Consider the following 24,710-nt stretch of genomic DNA (forward strand, 5'->3'; position numbering starts at 1 on the left):
ACATAAGTTTTTCCTTGTTAACTTTTTACTATACATTTATGTTTGTTTTTCTTAATGCTAATTTGATGCTCAATTTTGTTAATATACTTCAGCCTACCTTGTTATTCCCAAACTTTGAATATCCAGGTAATTTTTTGCTAATATAAATTTAGTGAACTAAAAAAATCTCTGCAGAAGCAGGTTGTTTGTATTTTGACTAATTTCTCTGTTATACATTCCTAGTAAAATCAAAAGATATGATAAAACTGTTAACTCTTATTGGGAATTGACTGATAGCCCTCTAAAAGGATTGTCTTTATGTATATGCTGCCAGTGCCATTTGAGTGTACCTGTTTCCCTACACTTTGCTAATAATGGACTTTAGTATTTTTTCTTTATATCTCTCTCGTTTGCTTTTTCCTTTCTTTTGCTCTCCCCCTCTCCTTTGTCTTTCTCTACTTTGTTAATTTAATGAGAAAAGAGAGAGAACAAAATATTATTGATTTTTCCTATTTCAATTTTAATTTGTTTTAATATTTGATCATTTCTCCAATTTATTAGTTATTTTCCCCCTTTGAATTTTTAAAAACCCTTTATCTATTTTTGTCCATTGAAGACTGGGTGCTTCTCTTATAGGCCTATATAATAAAACTTATAAACTGTGGAACCAAACATTTATCCATCATATTTAATCAAGATATTTTTTAATCTTAATTTTATTGCCTCTAAGTATGAAAGTTTTTAGTTTTTATATAATTGAACTTTATATAATTGAGCTATAATTGACCTTATCTCTGTTCATATCTATTCTAAATATTTTATCTCCTCTTTACAGTGGAAAAATAGTATATCACTACATTTCTTTTAGACTTTTATAAACATGTTAATTCAATTTCCTTGGAATTTATTATAGTATTGGAGGAGGTATTACCAGACCAGATTATGACCATTGGAATGATTTTCTAATTGAACAAAGGGAAGGGGCACTGGTTATAAATTTATCTATGACCTAAACCCAGGGCGTCAGAAGCTGAACAGAGTCAGGTCTAATGGATTGGGTCCTGAAAAACACATGCCATTTAGGGTTGAGAAAATGTGGATCCGAGTAGTGGACTGTAGGCCAGCTATTAGGGCATTCCTTATGTCATGAAGCATCAGGTTGGGCTGACATATTCAAACTAAATAGAGCAAGAAATTTTTTTTTTTTTTGGAGAACAACCAAGACATTCACAATGAAATGTGAGAGTCTATTCTTGGAAAGGTAATTTGTTATTGCCTACCATATGCCTAAATCCTCATATAAATTTATCCTTCCCTTCTAAATAGAATGCCAATTTAAATCAGTTAGTTTAGAGTTTGATTCACAAATGGAGACTAGAGGAAGAGACTAGAACAGGAAGTAAAGGAGTGATTAGGGATTTAAAACAGACTAATGAAAGTCATGAGGGAAGGGACAAGCTGTTTTAGTTATGAAATTGGCAGGCACCCAGCTTGAGTTGTGTCTTTGATGCAATGCTTCAGGAAGCCCCCCAAAAGATAGTCTCTAGATGCTTTTATCATGCTAGATGGATCAAAAAGGAAGCCATGTGTGCAATTGTTATATAACTGATTTTGACTCAACATTCGTTGGAGGAGTTATAGTGAATACTAAAGCATATGCTGGAATCTGATGCTTTGGGAGAAGGAAGATGTTACAGTGGAAAGAACATGGGAATTATCAGATGTTTGTCTCAGTTCTGAGATGATTTAGCTGTGTGATCATTGGCAAATTCCTTAACCTTTCTGAGAACTCAGTTCCTTTATCTATCTGTCTATCTATCTATCTATCTATCTATCTATCTATCTATCTATCTATCTATTTTGGTGGGGGGAGATAATGATAATAATACTGTGCTGACTCACAGAGCTGTTGAGAAATGAATGCTTTTTGTAAACCATGAAGTTGTATATCTCTATTTCTATCTATTTCTGTGTTTCTAAATTTCCATCTCTATTTCAATAATCTCTATCTCCATATATTTCTTCATCCTTATACCTGAGCTACTGCTCTGATAATTCCAGGATTAAAACTATCATTCTGTTAGTCTGTTTTGTCACAGTCTTTCACAATGAATTTAGTATACCCTTCCTCATCTTTGTTCCCTTTCTTTAAAATCAGTTTAAAAATATCCTTTCCTTGGGTTACATGCTTACATGCCAGGTAGTATTCTGGATACAAAAAAGATTTAAATTGCATTTTGTCAGTTTGGCCTGGAATTTTCTCTTGGTAGAATAAGATATCCTGTTCTTTGCTATCAATTTTGTCTGGTGCAGCACCTTCCTACAGAGGAAGAAAACAAACAAATAAAAGACAACCCAGATGTTACTGTGATGGACCATAGAGAGTGGGAGTAAGGAAAATTCTAGCATAGATAACACATCGAACCAGAGAGTTCTGCTAGAATATGGAGAAGTAAATCTCCATATATATTAATTCCCTCCACGATGTCATGGAACACCATCGTTTTGCAGTATATTTCCTGTGCATTTGTACCCCTATTCCCTTTCTGGCACATTATCTGTCTCTCCTCTCCCACCTAGATGAGACTTTGTCTGCTGTCAGTTAGACAGTGCTTTGGTAGGGCAATAGTCCCTTCAGGTTAGGCTCCTCCATCAGTAGGGGCTGCAGGATGATCCAAATAGCTCCCATTGCTCTAGTCACCTCCCGTCCGGCACTCCCATGTCCTAATTGACAAGGTGAGGTGAGAGTTTATATCACTCCTAAATACTCTAGGAGATTCTATAATATTTCTTAATGTTTAACAAATTAATAAATTCTTGTTCCTTCTGGAGGCAGCAGTCCATCTGGACCAGTCTGTCACCTGTTGGATTCTTGTTTCTAATGTTGGGCCCTTTAGGTTTAGAACTCTTTTTCTCTTTAGCACAAGTATACCTTTGTGATCTTGTGTGGGTAGATAGATGCACCCCCACCCCCACCCTCATCTATCACACAAACATTCACACACACTTACAAACACCCCCCATTAGTAATTTTCCTTTCTCCCCTCCCTGTTACGCAAATATTTCAATTCTAGACCAGGTCATTGAAAGGATAGTTGATGAGTATCTAGAAAGGAATGTAATAATTGTAAACAATCAATTTGGCTGTGCCCCTCCATGGGAGGCCTTTACTTTATACTCACTATAAAGTTTAAAAAAGATCGAATTTTTGACTGGCTCATTGAAATCAATACTTTGTTATACTATGTATACATACAATCAATATATACATTTCCCTTTCAGTACAAAGGCATTTCTCTCTCTTCTTCCAAATGCCTCCATTAAGCTGCTCTTTTGTGAAATGCTATAGGGTGAGTAGAAGCTAGGCTGGACTGGAATTGAGGAGAACCCAGGAGCAGCTATGTAGTACAGTGGATAGACTACAGTCCATGGAGTCAGAAGACCAGAGTTCAAGTTCAGCCTTGGACACTTACTAGCTATGTGAACCTGGGCAAGTCACTTCACCCTATTTGCCTCAGTTCCCCATCTGTAAAATGAACTGGAGAAGGAAATGGCAAACCGGTATCTTTGCCAGGAAATTATTATATGGACTTGACTGAAATAACTGAGTAACAACCAAAAGAACAGGTCTAATCTCCAATTTCATATCTGTGTGACTTTAGGAAAATCATTAAACCTCTTCATCGGTAAAATGGGGAGTTAGGTTAATTCTAGATTAGTTCTCAGGTCCATTTTAACTCTAAAATATCAGTTTCCATCTTTTTATTTATTTTTTTTTTGTATTTCTTATCTCACAGGACTTTCCAGAGTACCAAAGGAGAGAAAATACTTTGCAAGTCACAAGGCCTATACAAAAGTCAGCTATTGATTTTTCTTTGATCTTGGCCTTGGAGTTTACTTCACCCTTATTTGGTCTGGGTCAAAATGCTGAGAGGGGAGGGAGAATTCCACACAGCTTCATTTGCCAAATAGAATGTTAGAACTGGAAGAGGGGAATCTAGGTGACTTAGTGATAGAACACTGGCCCTGGAGTCATGAGGAGCTGAGTTCAAATGTGACCTCAGACACCTAATACTTACTTAGCTGTGTGACCTTGAGCAAGTCACTTAACCCTACTGCCTTGCCAAAAGGAAAAAAAAAGAACTGGAAGAAACTATCAGCTAACCATATTCCAAGTGGATTTCATAAAATGTGTCCATTAGAAAAAAATTTAAAAATAAGATCTTTTCTACATGACTCTGAGATACTTTAAGTGACTCCCCCCCCCAACTTGTTGGGCAGATTTGCTTTGTTAACTATTTTTAACTGAGGGCAATATCCATGTCTTTGCCCTGGTATCCTCGAGAATTCCTTCCAGCTCTAGAGATACTTTTCCATGATGTTTGTGTTGGCTAATTGTCTGAATAGTGTGAATTTTGCAATAGGTGCTGGGTTCAGACCTGTGCTGTGATTCCAAAACATAACTGTTCATTGATTTAGGCAGGTGTGGATGATCCTCTGCTCTTATGCTTCTCTGCCTTTTATTTTTCTTCTCAGGGGATTGGATTTGAACTTTACAACAAGTTATTTATTCCTATTATTTTCCTAGAAATGAAACTTGGTAAAACAGGCTCATTCTTACCTTAAAATGAAGTTTTTTGTCCTTGCAGCTTAGTGTATAAGTCTTTTTCTCAGTCTTCACAGAGATGGCTGCAGCTAGCCCTTTGGGGAGAGTCTCTTTATAATACTGTATTATAAATTGAGTCCGAGGTGCATTGGCTGAGGACAAACATTTATAAATTAGAGTCTGTTCAGAAGAATTTTTTGCTGGAAGGGATGTGGGGAATCTGGGACACTAATACATTGTTGGTGGAGCTGTGAACTCATACAACCTTTCTGGAAAGCAATTTGGAATTATGCCCAAAGGGTAACAAAATGTGCATATCCTTTAATCCAACAATACCACTACTGGGTCTATATATACCCTGAAGAGATTATGAAAAAGGGTAAAAAAAACATCACTTGTACAAAAATATTCATAGCAGCCCTGTTTGTGGTGGCAAAGAATTGGAAATTAAGTGAATGTCCTTCAATTGGGGAATGGCTTAACAAACTGTGGTATATGTATGTCATGGAACACTATTGTTCAATTAGAAACTAGGAGGGACGGGAATTCAGGGAGGCCTGGAAGAATTTGCATGAACTGATGCTGAGTGAGATGAGCAGAACAAGAACAACATTGTACACCATAATAGCAACATGGGGTGATGATCAACCTTGATGGATTTGCTCATTCCATCAGTGCAACAACCAGGGACAATTTTGGGCTGTCTGCAATGGAGAACACCATCTGTATCCAGAGAAAGAATTGTGGAGTTTGAACAAAGACCAAAGACTATTACCTCCAATTTAGGGAAAAACCCATTATCTTATTATGTAATTTTGCTATCTTTTATACTTTATTTTTCTTCCTTAAGGCTATTTCTCTCTCATAACATTCAACTGAGATCAATGTATATCATGGAAACAATGTAAAGACTAACAGAATGCCTTCTGTGGGGGGGGGGGTGAGGTGTGGGGGGGAAGGAAGCAAGAATATGGGGAAAATTGTAACACTCAAAATAAATAAAATCTTTCTAAATGAAAAAAAGAAGAAAAAGAGAAAAAAAGAATCGTTTGTACCTTTTAGCTTTCAATAATAGTCTTTAAGAGAAAGAAGAAGAAGGAAATATTGAAATACTGCTTTTTCTTTTTGAAATCAGTTAACTGACTTGAGATTTTTGGATAACTTTGCATCTATCACCAACAAAATCCTCTAATGAATTAGAAGACTTTCAACCTAGTACTATCAAAGAACCAGAGATCCACTTAGAAGTCATTCCAGATTATATTGATCTTTTTGGGGGTGCTGATTTTAACAGAGGAATTGACCTTATGAGTTCTATGAGAAATTAGACTGAAGTAAACTCCAAGGCTATTGGTGACATCAATACAAGCTGGCACCTTCTCTGCAACTTAGTGAGCTGCCTAGAACATTGAGAGGCTGAATGACTTTCCCAGGATCATACAACTTCTATGTGGCAGGGTTGGGATATGGTTTGGGGTCTTCCTCTTTCTCTTCTCCATGCCATACTGCTTCTTTTTGCTAGAATTATAAAACCAATATGCCAGACTTTTGTGTGTGTGCATGTATGGTATATATAAACATCCATATATACATCCATGTGCTAAAATCTCTCTCTGCATATATTTTAGCATATTGTTTGTTAAGTCTCTATATTTTTGTGGATATGATTAAGGTGAGCTGAATGGTGGCACAGCTAGTTAGCTTTGTAATTGGTTAAATCTAAAAATGTTTATTAATAATTTAATCAATTAAAGGCAGATATCTAGTAGTATGCCCTATCTTTGGCTTTTTTTATATTAAATCTTTAAATCAATTACTTTGATAAAGGCATAATAATCATGCCCAAAAATGGCTCAAAGTTTGGAGAAATAGTTATTATCTTGGATGACAGAATTAAGATATAAAAAAGTTCAGTAGACTGGAACCATGGACCAAAATCAACAGGGCTAAATGTAAAGTTTAGGTTAAAAAATGCAATGGCACAAATACAGAATGGGTGAGAAAAGACTTACAGTTCATGAAGAAAATATTTAGAGATTTCAGTTGACTGGAGGTTTAATATGGGTGCTGTCAAAGAAGTCAATGTAATCTTAGTTCAGCTTCAATAGAATTACTGTGTGTTGATTAAGATAGGCATGGTAATAATCCCACTTTATTTTGTTTGAATACAACATAGAATGTTATGTTGAACTCTGGGTAAACCTTTTAGGAAGGACATTACCTAGCTAGAATTCTTCAAAAGACGTATCACTTAGTTGATGGTGGGGGTTTGGAGACCAGGACATTTGAGAAGGAGCAGAGTATATTTAATTAGGAGAAAAGGAGAGGAAGGAGCAGGGCAAGGTAGTGATTTTTGAGTATCCAAAGGGTTTGCCATGTGGAAAAAAGAATTAGGCCTGTTTTGCTAGACTCTCAAGAGGAGAAACTGGAAAAATTCTAGGAAGTCAGATTTTGATGAAGCACGAGATAGAACTTATGTTTGGAAATGGAATGAGTTGCTTTGTGATGGAGTGAATTATTGGAGGTTCAAGATGTTGAATAGCTATCACTAAGGGATATTTATAGAAAGAAAGGCTTCTTGTATTAGGTGAAAGCCTGTAAATTAGACTAGATAAATATTGATTGCTTCTAATTTTAATACACTTTGACTGATTTAATTATTGCAAAGGGTTCTATTTAATCAATAGGAGTCCATCCTGAAAGCATGCTGTGGATCTGATTACACTGTTTTTCTTTAAAAAGGTAAGGAATTATTTCTATGTGCCTGCTGTGAATTTTTATATGAAAGCCCTTGCAGTGTGTTCAATTATTAAAACCTAATCAACAACCAGAGAAATAGATGTATTTTAGTCTATTGAATTGAGTTGGACCTACTCTTCTCCCTTCTTTTTGGATTTGAGGCTATCAAGGCCTGGAAAAATTAAAAAAAAAAGACGAAAAAGGCAGAAGAGGTATGGTGGAGAGACTGCTTATCCAAGTGTCTTATCTAGGTCTTAATATGTTTTTTGATATTGGCAATCACTCTTTTTGGCTCTCGTGACCCTATTTTATAGGAAGCATTTTTCTCCTCAAGAAAGTGAGAAAAAAACATTTCAAAGGTCTTTTCTAGTCCTGTAATTCTTTTAAACTTTAATTAATTAATTTATTTTCCATTACATTTAAAGATAGTTTTCAGCATTCATTCTTATAAAGTTTTTTCCCTCCTACCCTCCCCTTCCCCAACACTAGGATAGCAGGTAATATTATTTAGATTATACATGTACAATCATATTGTACATATTTTCATATTCGACTGTAAAAGAAGAATCAGAACAAAAAGGGAAAAACTATGAGAAATGAAAACAAAAAACAAATTTAAAAAAAAGTGAAAATGGTATGTTTTGATCTGTATTCAGATTTCATAGTTCTTTCTCTGAATATGGATAGCATTTTCCACTACAGTTCTTTTAGAATGGTCTTTGCTCTATTGCTGAGAGGAGTTGAGTCCATCATAATTGATCATTGCGCAATGCTATTATGTTTTTGGTTTTTTTTTTTTTTTTTTTGCAAGGTAATGGGGTTAAATGGCTTGCCCAAGGCCACACAGCTAGGTAATTATTAAGTGTCTGAGGCAAGATTTGAACTCAGGTCCTCCTGACTCCAGGGTCAGTGCTCTATCCACTGCGCCACCTAGCCACCTCAACACAATGTTATTGTTAAGGTGTATAATGCTCTAGTTCTGCTCATTTCACTCAACATCAGTTCTTGTAAAACCTTTCCAGGTTTTTCTGAAATCTGTCTGCTCATCATTTTTTATAGAACAATAATATTCCGTATATTCAAACACCATAGCTTATTCAGCCCTTCCCCAGTTGATGGGTATCACCTCAATTTCCAATTCTTTACTACTATAAAAAGAGCTGTTGTGAATATTTTTGTACATGGGGTCTTTTCCCTTTTTTTGTGATCTCTTTGGGATAGGCCTAGTGGTGATTTTGCTGGGACAAAGGGTATGCCCAGATTTATTGTCCTTTGGGCATAAATCCAAATTGCTCCCTAGAATGGTTGTATCAGTTCACAACTCTACCAGCAGTGCATTAATATCCTGGTTTTTCTACATCCTCTCCAACACTCAACATTTCCCTTTTGTGTCATATTAGTTGTAAGGTGGTGCCTCAAAGTTTTAATTTCCATTTTTCTAATTAGTAGTAACTTAGAACATTTTTCTTATGGCTATAGGTAACTTTAATTTCTTCATCTAAAAACTGCATATTCATAGATTTGACCATTTATCCTTTGCAGAATGACTTATATTCTTTATAACTTTGACTCAGTTCTCTATATTTTAGAAATGAGCTTTTACCAGAAAAATTGACTATCAAAATTATTTCCCAGAAATCTGGGAATTCCTTCTGTTCTTGGTTGTATTGATTTTGTTTGTGGAGAAACTTGTCAATTCAATGTAATTGAAATTATCCATTTGCATTTCATAATGTTCTCTCTTCTTTGGTCATAAATTCTCCTTCTTTCCATAAATCTAACAGGTAAATGATTCCATGTTCTTCTAATTGGCTTATGTTATCACCTTTTATGTCTAAATCATGTACCCATTTTGACTTTATCTTCATAGAAGGGTGTGAGATGTTGGTATAGGCCTAGATTGCACTGTGCTATTTTCCAATTTTCCCTGCAGTTTTTGTCAAATAGTGAGTTCTTATCACTGTTTGCTAGTCTTTGGGTTTAATCAAATAGTAAATTAGTATAGTTATTTATACTGTTCTACTGCTCTATTTCTTAGTCAATATCAAATAGTTTTGATAATACTTTATAATATAGTGTTTTATGTTTGTTTTTTAGATTTTTGCAAGGCAATGGGGTTAAGTGGCTTGGCCAAGGCCACACAGCTAGGTAATTATTAAGTGTCTGAGGCCAGATTTGAACTCAGGTACTCCTGACTCCAGGGCCAGTGCTCTATCCACTGTGCCACCTAGCTGACCCTATAATATAGTTTTAGATCTGGTACAGCTAGGCCACCTTCCTTTGCATTCCCCCCCCCCCCATAAATTCCTTTGATATTCTTGATATTTTGTTCTTCCAGATGAATTTTTAAAAATTTTTTTCTAGTTCTATAAAATAATTTTTGAGTAGTCTAATTGCTATGGCACTAGACAGATTTTCTAATTTAGATCAAATTATCATTTTTATTATATTAGCTCAACCTACCTATGAGCAACTGATATTTTCCCACTTGTTTAGATCTGATTTTGTATGAAAAGTATTTTTTTTTTTTTTTAGTTTTTGTAAGGAAGTGGGGTTAAGTGACTTCAAGGTCACACAGCTAGGTAATTATTAAATGTTTGAGGCCAAATTCGAATTCAGGTCCTCCTGATTCCAGGGCTGGTGGCTGTATCCATTGTGCCACCTAGCTGCCCCATGAAAAGTGTTTTATAATAATATTCATACAATACCTGGGTTTTGTCCTATAATTTTTGAATTTCTATAATGAGTGGTTCTGAAAACCCCAAAAAACAATAACCAAAACATACCTTTTATCTCTGAATCTTTCATCTCTTCAAAAACAGCCATTTTTCCTCCTTTGACTATTACAAGAGTTTTGCCCTTTATGTTTTTTAAGATGGTACATTTTGTCTTCAGCTTGCTGAACTCCTGTTTAACTGTTTTAAACAAATATGTATTTAGTATACACTTAGAGATGGGAGATCTTCATATCTATTAGCAAACTTCTCCTAAATTTTGCTTCTCTAGAGTAATTAAATGGCAATCTCCTGATATAGAAGAATTTATGGTAATTCATAGTAAAATTTTCACTTTTTCTCTTTTAACAAGAGGGTGACATATAAAGAGAAAAATATTTTCTTTAAGGAATATGAATATGCCACTTTAGTAACAGAAGCAGAAAATAGGCAGCTTTTTCCTTTCCATCGACTGTAACTTCCTTGAAGATAGATGATATTTTAAATTTTTGTCACAGTGCTTTACACTAATAGTACTTATTAAAGATTTGTTGAATTGAATTAAATTGAGAGTGTAAGGAACTAATCGAGTAAATCTCTTATCAACTTGATGAGCTTACTGAGGGGTTACTTTATTTAGGACTTTGCCTTTTCCTATGAAAGAAATTGATATACCCATAGACTCATTCATAACTCATAAATGAGGGCTGATCAATGATTAGGGATGAATTGACTACTTTAGATTATTGTGGGTTATAGCCATTCCTCTGGGATGGACCCATAAAAGGAGTTTTCATTGCAGAGTTTGACTTTTGTATCTTTTTCTTTTTTGGGGAGGTTCAGATAAAACCGAGTGTGTTAGAGATTTGAGAACAAACTTTGATTGCAGTTGGGGGCTTTTGCATTCTGAAAAAATTCTGAATACCTTCCTTCCAGCTTCAGAGATGACAGCTTCTTGGCTTAATAATTATGGGAAATTATAGCAGGTAGGAAATGTTGACCTAATGACAGTTCCTGAATACAGACCTAGAGAAGTAATGGAAGAGGATATCACCACTGCTTTTGTTCAACAAGGTAGTCCCAAGAGAGAAGAATTCCTTGTCCATTGTCCAAACTAAACTATAGCCTTCTAAAGAGAGAAGAGGGAGTTCCTGGGTAGTGCCAGACTTGTCATAAGATAAGGATAATGTCTGTAGTCCTGTACCTAGAAAGCCCTCAGCCAAGGGATTGAGACATGATAGTGAAGAACAAATAATTGCTTTCAGTTACCCAGAATTATTAGAACAGTGCAGGTTCAATGGGAAGAGTACCTTCCTAGAAATTCCAAGTTTCTTTTACAGCTGTGGGAAGTATGGGCTTTAGTAGAATGTCATAAACCTGAAGGACTATATCACTTAAACAGAAAGTGGTACTCACTAGCATATTGGGGAGTTACCTCCCAACAATTTCAAGTTTATTTTTGTCCTTCATTTTTTTTTAGGTTTTTTGCAAGGCAAATGGGGTTAAGTGGCTTGCCCAAGGCCACACAGCTAGATAATTATTAAGTGTCTGAGGTCGGATTTGAACCCAGGTACTCCTGACTCCAGGGCTGGTGCTCTATTCACTGCGCCACCTAGCTGCCCCTCAAGTTTATTTTTCATTCAAGAAAATGAATCTGGGAGACTTTACTTCCCTGAGAGGATGGTTTGATCTTATTGGAGCAGGGTGCAGACTTTGTATGTGTGTTACCAAGAATCCTTTATCTATGTTTTTAATTTTCTTTGGTGTAAAATAAAGGCTGTCTTATACCTGATGTGTATTATTACTTTTAATGCTTATATGAAACCTAGATCTTTTAATCTAGATCTGAGCTTTATTTTGATGTTCCCAGCCAGAGGAACCTCCAAAGACCAGTTTCCAAATCCTCCACCCTATTTTCTTGTGTACTCCTGAGAACCATCAGTTTCTGCTTAGATGAATCCCAGTTTAAAAATGAGCCTTCAACTCACATAAGATAGATTCTGAGAGCCAGAGTATGTTCAAAAAGTAATAGTGAATACTTTGTCACATTCTCCTCCTTTCCTCCTTATCTCTGCCTACTGATTTCCCTGATTTCTTTGAAGTCTCTGCTAAGTCTGAAACATTTCCTAGTCTCCCTCAATATTTAAGTCTTCCTTTTGTGACTATCTCTAGTTTATCATATATACATATGTTTGCATGTGTGTGATCCTGTTTGTATATAATTGTTTGCAAGTTTTCTTCCTATTAGATTATGAGCTTCTTGAGGACAGATATTGTTTTTATCTCAATTTATATGTATTCCTCATGTTTCCCACTGTACCTGATATATAGTAAGAACTTCATGTTTGTTGATTTGTCCTGACTTCTCTCTTGCAAAAGTGGTCCCAATGGGAGTGACACTGAATGTATATTGTCCACACCCATTTCAGGGAAGGAATCCTGCTTCCCAAACCAGATCTGCACCAAGTAGAAACAATATCTTTTAGTTCTAAATATGTTGGCAACGGCATATGGTTCTCTGCTGCCAAGCAACTCACCAAGCTTAGACAGAATAGTAGAAAAAATTAAATCATACTTTACCTGTTTCTTCAGCTTAGGGGGAAAAAGAGAAAACATTCCATTAAATTCTTGCAATGAAAGAAGCACATTTTCATTTCTTCTTAGTTCATTCCTTCTTTCACCCTTCTCCTCTTCCCCCTTTCCCCCTCCCCTGTTTTCCATAGCTTCTATAGCTAAGAGATATCGTCTCATTTGAGAAACTGTTTCCAGAGAACTAAAAGCATACCACTTAAGTCTGAAATCTCAGGAAGCAGAAATATGAAATTTTAAATCAGGTTTTAGAACTTTCAGCTTTCAGAGTTTCATCAGGTCAGAAGAGCTGTCTTTAGATATTTTAACTAATTTTATTCCTTAAATGGTGATACTTCCATGGTGGAGGGAGGGAAAGGGAATGAAAAACCTATCTATAGAATCTTAAATGAAAGTAGATTTTTCTAGGGTATTCAAAATAAAACTTGCTAAAAAGCTTTATAATGAGGCAATCTTCATTTAATAGAAAGTCACTAAAGAGGATTAATAGTATGTTACTAGTTTCTCAAGAAATAACACATCTTAAACTTTTTGGAATTTGAGTGCTGTATGATAATATGGGCCTACTACTTTGTTTGACCAATTCCTAGATTTTAAAATAAAAATTGTACTTGACTTATAGGTTCATATTTTTTCAATGCTACAATGAGGGTTAATGGTATAATAAGAATACTCTGCATGAGATCACTATAGGACCTATAATATCATTGGTATTGGGGGCTCCCAGGTGCAAAATTTCATTCACTAGTGAAGGTCAGGATCCTTTCTGCAAATGATACAATGTATATGTCAGTTAGGACTTAAACTCATGTCTTTCTGACCCAAAGCCAGATCTCTGTCTACTACAGCATGCTGACTCAATGATGGCAATGATGATGATGATGATGATGATGATGATGATGATCACATAGTTCCAAGGGCTTATAAATCATTGAATTTCAATTTCCTAATTTGTAAAATGAGGAAGATGGACTTTCAGGTTCTAAACTAATGAGCCTCACATCCTAAATATTAAAGATACTTACAAAAAATTCTTATTTATCTAACATATATTTGTAGCTATGTGTCTGTTTTGTTATTTAATTTTGCATATATATTATATATATATATGTACTTACCTATTAAATAAAGGGTGTCATCTCTAAAATCTAGGTCCACAATATTGATAGCATGAATATCGAAATCAAAGTCCATCTCTGAAGCACAAGCTGCTCCTGAGTGGTTAGCTGAAGTTGCCATCTTTAATACCTAATAGAAGTGGAGATCAAATTATTGAAGGACAAATAAAGTTCTTTTGCAGCTTGTATCATCTCCTAATTCTCTCCCTCATTTATTAGAAAACTTTGTTTACATTTCTTCCTTTTCCCTCATCACATTCTACCTTGAATTGCATTTATTTCTGTAGATGTTATTTCCCTTTTTCCCTGTTAGATAGTAAGCTCCTCGAGGGTAGAGGGTAGAGACTACATCATTTTTATTTCTTCTTTTTTTAAAATTATTTTTTATTTTTTGATTTAGGCAGTGTTTATTGTAGCAATGCCCAAGTTGAAGGCTATGCTGTGACTGAATGTTATTGCCATTTGGTTGTTTCAGACTCTCTGTGACCCTATTTGCAGTTTTTTTTTGGCAAAGATATTAGAGTGGTCTGCCATTTTCCTTTCCAGCTCAGTTTGCAGATGAGGAAACTGAGGCAAGCAGAGTAAAGTGACTTGCCCAGAGTCACATAGCTAGGAAGTATCCAAGGCTAGATGAGTCTTCCTGACTCCAGGCTTGGCACTTCATACACAGTATTGCCTAGTTACCTTTGCTTCTGCATTTTTTGTCTCTAATCTGTGGCATGGATTAACTTTTGTTTTTCTATTATAAAATAATTTTAAGTATTTCTGCTATTAATTTTTACTAATTAGAGATCTGGTCCTAAGATACTGTCTTCCTTCCCATTTTACTTTTTTTCATTGTTAACCTTAAGATTCTTTTGTTCCTCAAAATGAATTTTTTCTTAATTCTACAAAAATAGGACTTTGATAGTATGGCACTGAATAAGAAAATTAATTATCATAGTATTATCATTTTTATTATAATTGTTCAAACTGCCCATGATAATATTTTGTTCATTTTTAAAACTTTTGAGTTCTTCTCCCTTCTTCCCACCCTGCTGCCCCTCAGTGAGAAAGCAAATTATTTGACAGACATAAGTTAAAAATGTGTAGTCATGTAAACCCCTGATAATATTTACAAGCTCTTATCCTGCCAGTCATTGTGCTAAATGCTTTATTTACAATTTTTATCTTAGTTGATCATCTCACAACAATCCAGGTGAGGTGTTATTATTATCCCCAATTTAAAAATGAGGAAATAGTTAAATAGAGGTTAAGTTATTTGCTTTGGTTCACACAATTAGTAAGTATCTAAGGTCAAATTTGAATTCAAGACTTCTTGAATTCAGGTACACCACTTGCTTTCCCATACCATGTAGCTGATAAGATGGATTCTTAAATATTTTATGCCTTCTGTACTTAATTTGAATTAAATTTCTCTTTCTGGATCTTAATGGATTTTGTTGAAAATATATGAATATGGATGATTCACATGAATTTTATATTATGCAACTTTGTTGAATTTATTAATTTTTATTAATTTTTTGGTTAACTTTTTAGGGTTTTCTAAGTAAATAATCATACCATCCACCCCCACCCCCCAAATAATTTTCTTCTTCTTTCTTTATTCTTGTTTGATCAATTTGTCTTTCTTATCTTATTGTTATAATCAGTAGTTATATTTCTATAGTTAGGTGGCACAGTGGGTACAGTGTAGTCTTCCAGTTGAAATTCTGCCTCAAATTCTTATGTATAAGACCCTATGGAAATCATTTGACTATTGTCTGCCTCAGTTACCTCATGTGTAAAAAAGGGATAATAATAGTATTTTTCTCTTGGGTTAATGGGAAGGATAAAATGAGACAGTATTCGTTAAGTGCTTTGCAAATCTTAAAGTGACAAACAAATATTAGCTATTAATTATTTCTAGGACTATGTGAAATAGTAATTAGGTAGGACTAACTATTATTTTTACTTTACTCTTGTTCTTGTTACATATAAAAAGTTATTCTTAGTTTTAGATAGGTGATATTTACCATGTTAAAGGAAAGGACCACTTATTCCAGAATTTCAACAGAAATGGGTACTTGACTATTTTTTCTAAAGACTTTCAATATTGGTTCAAAAAATCGTGTGGTTTCTATCATTTATATTTTGATTATAATTTATTATATTTATAACCTTCCCTATGTCTAACCATCCCTATCATTCCTGGTTTAAATTCAGCCTATAGTATATACTATTTCTAATATATTACCGAATGCTATTTCATTAATATTTTAGTCAAAATTTTCGCATCAAAGTTTATTTGAAATATTGGTCTCTGGATTTCTTTTTCTACTTTTTATTTTCCTATTTTGATATCAAGACCATATTTATATCATAGAAAGAGATTGGAAAGGTGTCTTCTTTCCCCTTTATTACAAATACTTTATATAAAATTGGAAATATTGTTTTTTGAATATTGAATAGAATTCACTTATAAATTCATGTGGACAAGAAGCTTTATTCTTTGGTAGTTCTTTTATGATTTTTCCATTTATTTTTGCAATTTCATATTATTTAAATAATATATACTTTGCAAATATGGGCAAATATGAGTTTTGATATCATATCAATGAGCAAACAATTTCTGATTGTTTCTTTTCAATTATTAATTCCCTTTTTAAAATTTCTCGAAAAATCAGCTTACATATTTATTTAAAAAATAGGCTCCTATGGTTGTTTATCAATTCCATGTTCTTATTTATTTTATTAATCTCTTCTTTAAATTTCATAACTTCTACTTTATCAGTTTTCAAGCAACAATTCAAGTTTTTTTTAAGTGGTATAACCAATTCATTGATTTTAAGTTTTTCTTCTTTAATTGATGAGGATATAAAATTTCCTCTAAGAACTGTTGAGCTCATCTCATAAATTTTGTTGTATTGATTCATTGTTATTTTTTCAGGTGAAATTTTCTATTTTTCTATAATTTATATTTTGACTCCCATGTCTAATTCATTAGAATTATGTTGTCTAGATATCAATCACTTTAAAAATTTGTTCAAGGGCTCTTTATTAAATATAGTTTTATCAATTTTTATCAACATATTCAGCATTTCTACTTTTCTACACATTTTGGTGAGATCTTTATGGCCTATTGCATAGTCATGAAAAGGGGCCATATTCAACTGAGAGGATATAAATTACTTTCTATTTCCATTTCAGTAACCACCAGAAATCTATTATCTTTTATTTTTCTAAAGTTCTGTTCAGGTTCTTAGCACCTTTTTTTTTTTGACTTTTTGGTTATATTTATCTATGTTATATATGCTATTATAATTTTATTCTTTCTTCTCACAGTTTGATGACTTTCCTCTAAATGTATAGATTTTTGCTCTAACTTATTTGAATTCTTATCTTAATTTTTTATTTCAAGTATATTTCTTTATTAAGAACAGATTGTTGAATTCTGTTTTCTAATTCATTTTGCTATGGACCTTCAATTTATGGGTGGGTTTATCCCATTCACTAAAATGATTAATTGTTAATTCCCCTTTATTGTTACCTTATTCTTTTTCCTCTATAATTCTTTCAATCTTTATATTTCTATCTTCAAACTTTGAATTATTTTGCTTATTAACATTCCCTTACCTATCCTTTCTTTTGCTTTTAGTGATCTCCCATACATATTCTTCTCAGTTTTGACTTCTCCTGAGATCATCAAAGAAGAACATAATCACCCATCTTTTATGTTATTTTATCTTTTTTCTAAGGCACTTAAAGATATTGAGGTTTCCAATTAAATTAATGTTTGTATCTTTATAAGTTTCTCTTGGTTCCTGCATTTTCATTTCAAAATATCTATTAATTCTGGCCTTTCTATCAGTAATATTTGAAAATCTATTTTATTAAGGGTCCATTTTCTCCCTTCATGATTTTATTTAGTTTTGCAGGATAGATTATTCTTGATGGTTAACTTTTTAGATGATCATATTCCAAGTTCTTTTTTCTTTGTATTAGTGGTTGCCATTTCTTGTATGAACCTTATTGTAGCCCCTTGGGTACTTGGTACATTTTAGTTTTGAATTCTTATATTTTTTTTCTTTGAACTGGAAGATTTGGGTTTTGGCTATGCCATTAGTAGAAGTGTTCATTTTGGTGTTTCTTTCAGTAGGTGACCATTACATTCTTTCTATTTTTATTTTCCCTCTTGTTTCAGGAGCTTGAGATGGTTTTCATTTAAAATAAGGTTTAAAGCCTTTTTTGGTCATATTTTTCAGATCGTCTTGTAATTATTAGATTATCTCTTTGACATGTTTTCCAAGTCAGTTGTTTTTGATATTATATTTCTTTTATATTCTTTCATTTAAATTTATTTTAAATTTTGTTTTAATATCTCTTATTGCCTCATTGTATCATTACTTTCTCTTTGACCCATTCTAGTTTTCTGGATATTCAGTTCTTATGTGATATTTTCCTCTATCTGTGCTAATGTATCAGTTCTCTTTGTTATTCTTTCCTCACTAGCCCTGGCTATTCTATTTTATATCTTGTTTCTTCTCTTATATTCCTTTTGGCTAGGATATTTTTTTTTCTCTGAAGCTTTACTTGGAATTTTTTTGTAGGGCTTTTCCTCTTCCTTTGAGGTATTATGGGCATTCTCAGTCCAAGGTATTTCCTCTTAGTATTTGGTGTTGCCTTTAGTTTATTCATTTCAGATTCTTCATTGTTTAGTTTGGGGGTGTTGGTGTTGAAGCTCCACACCCAAACTCCTGAATGGTGTGGTCATTCCCTGATTGATCTTGAGTATGGTGGCCAAGACTACAACCTTATCTTTGAGTTAAGGGTGTCTTCAGCTCTTGGTTCTATGTAAGCCCTCTTTTGCTTCAGTGCTCTCAACTTTGATGTACAGAGGTTCTGTCCTACAACTGGGTTTTGGGGATATTTCTTCATTTCTCCTTCTTCCTCCCTTCCTCCCCCATCCTCCTACACCAAGTGGATCCACCCCAAGAATAGTCAGGCATGTGCAATACTAATATGGTCTCATTTTCCAATAACTGGGTGGAGTTATTTTTACTGTAGTTATTAAACTAAGAGATGAATTAATAAGTCAGGTTCATTATCAATGTGGCATGAAGGAGTTAATTTGGGGTCATTAAGTCTACATGAATAGCTGGGTAGATGATAAAAGAAAACCACAGATGAAACATGGTGAGGATCAGAAAAGCTAACCATACTGAGGTCAGGATTGTTGCCTCAGGGTGATGCGGTCCCATGTCTGCTTTTATCCATACCAGCCCATGTTGCCAGGTGCCATGGTATCTGACACTGCACTATCACAACTTTTGAGCAAGGCTGAGTAAAGCCCATTCAGAATCACTAGCAGTGGAAAAAATATGTTGTTGGTTTATCTAGTATTAGCTTTTCTACTTAAAAGGGGAAGAGAAGGGAAGGGGGATTCATAGTGGCTGATTTACAGACATGGATATATTAGGGATACTTCCTATGGTTTTTTCCCTTTATGATGTTGTTTGTTACATATTGTGTCTCTGTGTTTAATTTATTTTGTGAAGTCATGCCAGATTTCTCCCTACCTACTTCTAATGAGAATTTAAGACTGCCACTGTGATAACAAAGGACTGAACGAGGAGCATGCAGTACTATGCCATGTTCTTTGAGTTATATTCTTTCTAGTCTTCTAGATAATTTTACTTTTTGGTTTCTTGTGAAGTAGAGAATCTCCTTCTGTACTTTGTAACCTATGCTAAGTCCAGGGCAGAATGTTGGCATATGCCCTCTCCTCTTGCTAAAGGAACTATATAACTAATGACCTCCTGGTTAATTCCCAGGAGATAAAATCTTTTTAGCCTTCTATCATTATCATAATAATATGACTTTGTTAATATAATTATAGACTATTGAATATTCTTCTTTTTAGTGTCATCCAGGGGAGTAACTCTTCTGGCATGGTTTTCAGGTTGAAGAAGAGGGGAGGGTGGTACCATGGCCTAATGGTGGGGAAGCTTTGTTTTTAGTAGTTAGGGCCTTGTGTTGTTGGGTGTTATTGAACTCTATACCACTATGTTTGCTTTTCCTGTTGTTGTTTAGTTATTTCATTTGTGCCCAACTCTTTGTGACCTATTTATGGTTTTCTTGGCAAAGATACTGGAGTGGTTTGTCATTTTCTTCTCTAGTTCATTTTATAGATGAGAAAACTGAGGCAAACAGGTTAAATAACTTGCCCTGGATCTTGCAATTACCAAGTGTTTGAGGCCAGATTTGAACTCAGGAAGATGAGTCTTCCTTACTTCAGACCTGATGCTCTAGCTACTCTGCTACCTAGCTACCTTAGGCAGGGTCATGTCATGGTATACCAAAATCAAACTGAGTAGGTATTTCTTAAGTTTTTCTTATATCTAGTGCTAGTTCTGGTCAAAGTGTGAACTTGTACACCACATATAAGCCCACATTTCAATTTGTATATTTATTTCAGACAATCTCAAGATCAAATTGAAGGAGATCCTAGAGGTCATTTAGTCCAACCTTTGCTTGAACATGAATGTTTTTACATTAATATTTCTGACCAATGATTACTCAAACAATTTTGTTTTATCTACTTTGCATACCTCTAATTGTTTTGGAAAGCTTTTCCTTACATCACACCTAAATCTATCTCTCTCTGCAACCTCCTTTCCTTCCTAATTCTATCTTTTTTGGGGGGCAGGGTTAAACAGAATAAGCCTAATTCTGCTTCTACTTATAACCTTCCAAATACCTGAAAGGAGCTCCCATGTTCACCCTAAGTCTTCCCCTAACTTAACTAAACATTCTCAAGTCCATCAACTTATGAAATGTTTCCTGGGACACTCAAGTCTGGATAGATCTTTGGAAACAGATGCTTGCTCATTCCCATAATCACAGTCTTCAGTGCTTCCTGAACTGAACATGATGTTCTCTGGGCATCTAGACATATTGCTAGTAGTAGTAGAATATATTTATATATGCATATATATATGTTTATGCTGAATTTAAGAATCAGGAAGACTCGAGGACCTTTCATACCTTTTTTCTTTTTATCCACACATAGACCCCCATGTGGTTGATTGGGGAGACATCGTGACACACATTTCACAGATGGGCAGAATGAAGCACAGGATTACAAGCCAGTTGTCCTAATTTCCCCACTCTCTGCCCCCCCCCCCCCCAACCAGGCAGTCTCAAGCCCTGGAGAAGTTTGAAAGCTGGTTTATGAGATAAGATACATAGATAAAAAATAACCCAGAGATTTATGAGAGGCAGTTTATAATCAATCAGGTATAGAATCATATAGTACAGATTAAACAGACTGAGGAGGGGAGGAATCACCCTAGGTTAATATAATGAAGCCTTTATGTGGAAGAGGAGGACCCTTGGGCTGAGTTTGAAGGATTGATTGAATTTTAAAAGATGGAGAACCAGCATGAGCAAAGGCATACAGTAAGACTCATTAAATTTGAGGGGTTTAAGAGGAGATCAAAAAAGAGACAAATCTGACTGGAATGGAGGGTTCATGCTTGAGTTGTGGAGGATAAAGTAAGGTGGGGTCAGATTTTGGAGAGCTTTGAATGGCAAGGTGAGGAGTTTGAATTTATGTTGAAAGGAAATATGGAGATGGGGGAAGAACCTTAAAGAAGCAATTTTTAAGGTAGATTATTTTGGCAACAGGTGACAGATGAAATGGAAGGGGGAGAAAATGAAATCAGTAAAACAATTGTCATTTTCAATAATTCAGGTGAGGAAAGTGAGAATGGAATATAGGAAATGGAAAGAAAAGGATTGATATAAGATATAAGATAAAAGAACTTGGGGAGTGATAAGTATCTAGGAAGAGAAGAATTAGGCAAAGATGATACCTAACTGATGAGACCAATGAAAGAAAAGAATTTGAAAAAGTGAGAAGAGCTTGAGATGATGTTGCTTCTTTTTTTACAAATTTGACCAGGGTTGGTACTGGATTAAAGGAAAAACTTGATTCTGGATCTCTTGTGTCTGAAATGTCAAAGGTTAATTTCTTTTTTTGTTTTTTTTTTTTTTGTAAGGCAAATGGGGTTAAGTGGCTTGCCCAAGGCCACACAGCTAGGTAATTATTAAGTGTCTGAGACTGGATTTGAACCCAGGGCCGGTGCTTTATCCACTACGCAACCTAGCAACCTAGCCACCCCCGAAGGTTAATTTCTAAAGCATCATAGCAATTCAGGTTGACCCCAGTGAGCACAGGTGATCTGCCTCTGGTCAGATTTGTCTTGCATAGTTCACCTGCCTTAGGAATCAGAAGATGGGTATGTGTCTGATCTGGAGCTTCAATTCTGAGAAAAATCCCTACTATTGTTCTATATTAAGTTACTCATTATTGAAATAACATATGAGGATTGGGATCCTACTGTACACTTCTTGGTGCTGAATTCTAGATGTGTCTCTTTCTCATCTTGAAGGACTCCAAAACACTTGTGATTTTTCCACAAAATAGTACAGAGAGGTTGTATTTTATAATTAAAAATAAAAACTATCAACAATCAAAATAAATTTAAGCATTTAGAATGGAATGTGAAAGTCTGTCATCTAATGGGAAAAGTCTGGGGACAATTAAGTCCAGATAGAATCCTGCCTCAGTTGCATTTGTTTGAACTCTTACATCTACTCCCTTGGGGTCATCTTCAATAAACCCAAACAGCAAATCTATTTTGAGCCAAATATTTTGTCTCTTCTTCAGTATGTAATCTAACTAGAACTGCAGTGATGTAACCTTACTATTCAGAGACAAAAAAGATGGCACTCACAAATATGAAGTCGATTTCTTGGAGCCACTTTTGTCCACATTGATTGCTTCTGGGCTGGGCAGAAACTTCTGTTTCTGGTAGGGGAATTCTGGGCATCTTAGGAGCAGAACCCTCAAGTTATAATGAGGTTTTCCTCCGAAATCTTGAAGACTTGGGCTGCTTTGAAAGAGTTTGGTTTGATACGAGAAAAGAGGAATCACTTGATTCCAACAGATCTAGAGAGCCTTGATTATTCTGGGAAACATTCCAAGCACCTAATATGCCTCTTTTTCCCCAATAGTTCATTTGTTTCCCCTAGGAGATTATAGGAGAAAGCATACTGGCCTATTAGGAAAGATGGGTTCCACTCCAGGTTCTGCTTGAAAACTTACTTCTGGGGACCTCAGTTTCCTTTATCTATAAAATGAGGGACTGAACTAGATAATCTTAATCTCTGATTTCTAAATTCTCTAATTTTGGTCTTTCTCTGACCCTGTTGACTCATCTATGAAATCAGAGATTTGGATTAGACTATGCCTAAGGTCCTTTTCACTTTAATATTCTATGAATCCAGGACCCTCACTACTATCCTAGTGTTTCCAGAAGAGATGAAGAAAATTCTATTTCCTGAGTATATTCAAGATTTTGGCAGGACAGTGAGTTGGATAAGAATCCTGAGGGAACAGATAGATGACTGCAAATTCATGGGAGTCTGTATTTGAGTGCACAATTCAAGGACTTTTGTGACCCTGATACCTTCAGTTTAGGGTGCTGCTACACACTCCCTCCCACCAAGATCCACTAAGAATTCAATGGTTGGTTCCTACCTTCTGCCAGATGTCTTTCTTCCAATCGTCAGGTATGCCTCCAGGTACTCTTACCTTCCTCCAGGCTTCTTCAGAATTAATGGAGTAGCTTTTCTGGAGAGCCTGAGTATGTCTTAGTGAAGTGGGAGGAAGATAGTCTTATGAGAAGGATATAATTAGGCAAATGACTGATTCAACCTTCCCACCAAGAATAGTCTAACCCAATCCTTCCACCTCTTCATGGAGAGATAACTAAAGGATAACCAATACCAAGAGAGAAAGAAATGTCTTAAAGGATTTGTTTTTTTTTCTGTTTTTGCAAAATCATGATTGTGCTGCCACAGAATTCAAATCTTCTAGTTATAAATATGAATAAGAACTCAAGTTCTCAAAGCAGTTCATTCCATTTTGTCTGGCTGTCATTTTTATGAGGATTGCTTTATCTTGAATGAAAATATGTCTTCTTATGACTTCTACCAATATTTCCTAATACCTCATTTTCTCCACAGTCTTTGCTAGCAGAGAGGGAAAGAGAAAGAAGCAAGATCAAGTGTACATATAGAGGAGTTGTACTTGTTGAGTAGAAAGGCTTCCTCTTCCTCAGAGAATGGTGAATGATGTCAACAGGTTTTGAGAGGTGAAATAGGCGAGAAAAGGGATCTCAAGGCAGATGACCTCAATTTTCTCAATGAAGTATAGGGTGAGGGTTTCTACTGAGAAGGAATTTTGAAGTGATTTTGAAGGCTTGAGGAAAGAAGGTTTGGAACCGCTGGTATGGGAAATGAGATTGTTAGGGAAAGAAAAAAAATTTTCTTTCAATGAATGTCAGTTGAAATTAGAAAACATGAATCTGTAGTTGAACTAGTCAGCAAAGCTGTATGACTTGCAGCACTGTTTAGCAGTATATGAATAGGTATGGAGGATGATGTGGATAATATAGGTAGATTTGATAAGTCATGGGTGATGACTAGGGAGCAAGGGATTTTAAAGTAGAAAAAAAGTTGAACAGGTTGTCTATGAGGGTCAAGATTGGGAAGAGAAGAAATTAAAGTCAGTTTGGGGTCAATAACTGGGGAGAACATTGAGTAAGATAAAGTCATTGGAAAAAAGGGAATGAAGAATAGTTTCTGAGTGACTGAGTTACAGGAAGTTACAGGAAGTACAGTTACAGGAAGAGATGGAATGGTAAATGATTATGACTGGATCAGAAATATCATGCTTGATCTTAGAAATGGAATACTTATGACTGATAGAAAAATTTATCTCTGTGTAATTGAGATTAAAAAAAGGATTAGATCATGGAAGTTGAGGTTGATGAACTGGGAGGCAGGGATTTTTTTGAAGGAAAATTCCATACATGCCATGATCCCAAGTCAAAACAGAGAAGAAGATTGTAGACT

The 24,710-nt window shown here is 34.9% G+C and overlaps 1 protein-coding gene across 1 annotated transcript; it reads right to left on the reverse strand.

The window, feature by feature from the left end:
- On the reverse strand, positions 1 to 23,461 carry LOC141508250 (interleukin-18-like). Its single transcript, XM_074216685.1, has 6 exons — positions 23,332 to 23,461; positions 13,746 to 13,875; positions 12,619 to 12,630; positions 10,111 to 10,239; positions 4,601 to 4,737; positions 1 to 2,299 (listed from the first exon to the last, which is right to left on the reverse strand). The coding sequence occupies exons 2-6, from the start codon at positions 13,864 to 13,866 to the stop codon at positions 2,060 to 2,062; spliced, it is 639 nt and encodes a 212-aa protein (XP_074072786.1). The 5' UTR covers positions 13,867 to 13,875; positions 23,332 to 23,461; the 3' UTR covers positions 1 to 2,059.
- Positions 23,462 to 24,710: the final 1,249 nt, after the last annotated feature.

The sequence above is a fragment of the Macrotis lagotis genome, chromosome 1, assembly GCF_037893015.1.
Source record: "Macrotis lagotis isolate mMagLag1 chromosome 1, bilby.v1.9.chrom.fasta, whole genome shotgun sequence".
NCBI lineage: Eukaryota > Metazoa > Chordata > Mammalia > Peramelemorphia > Peramelidae > Macrotis > Macrotis lagotis.

Coding starts and splice junctions, on each gene's coding strand:
- LOC141508250 (XM_074216685.1), bottom strand. CDS start 13,866: ATGGCAACTTCAGCTAACCACTCAGGAGCAGCTTGTGCTTCAGAGATG. Junction 4,738..10,110: donor GAAAGATTCAGAGATAAAAG/GTATGTTTTGGT, acceptor GTTTGTCCTCAG/CCAATGCACCTCGGACTCAA. Junction 2,300..4,600: donor ACAAAAAACTTCATTTTAAG/GTAAGAATGAGC, acceptor CTTCCTCTGTAG/GAAGGTGCTGCACCAGACAA.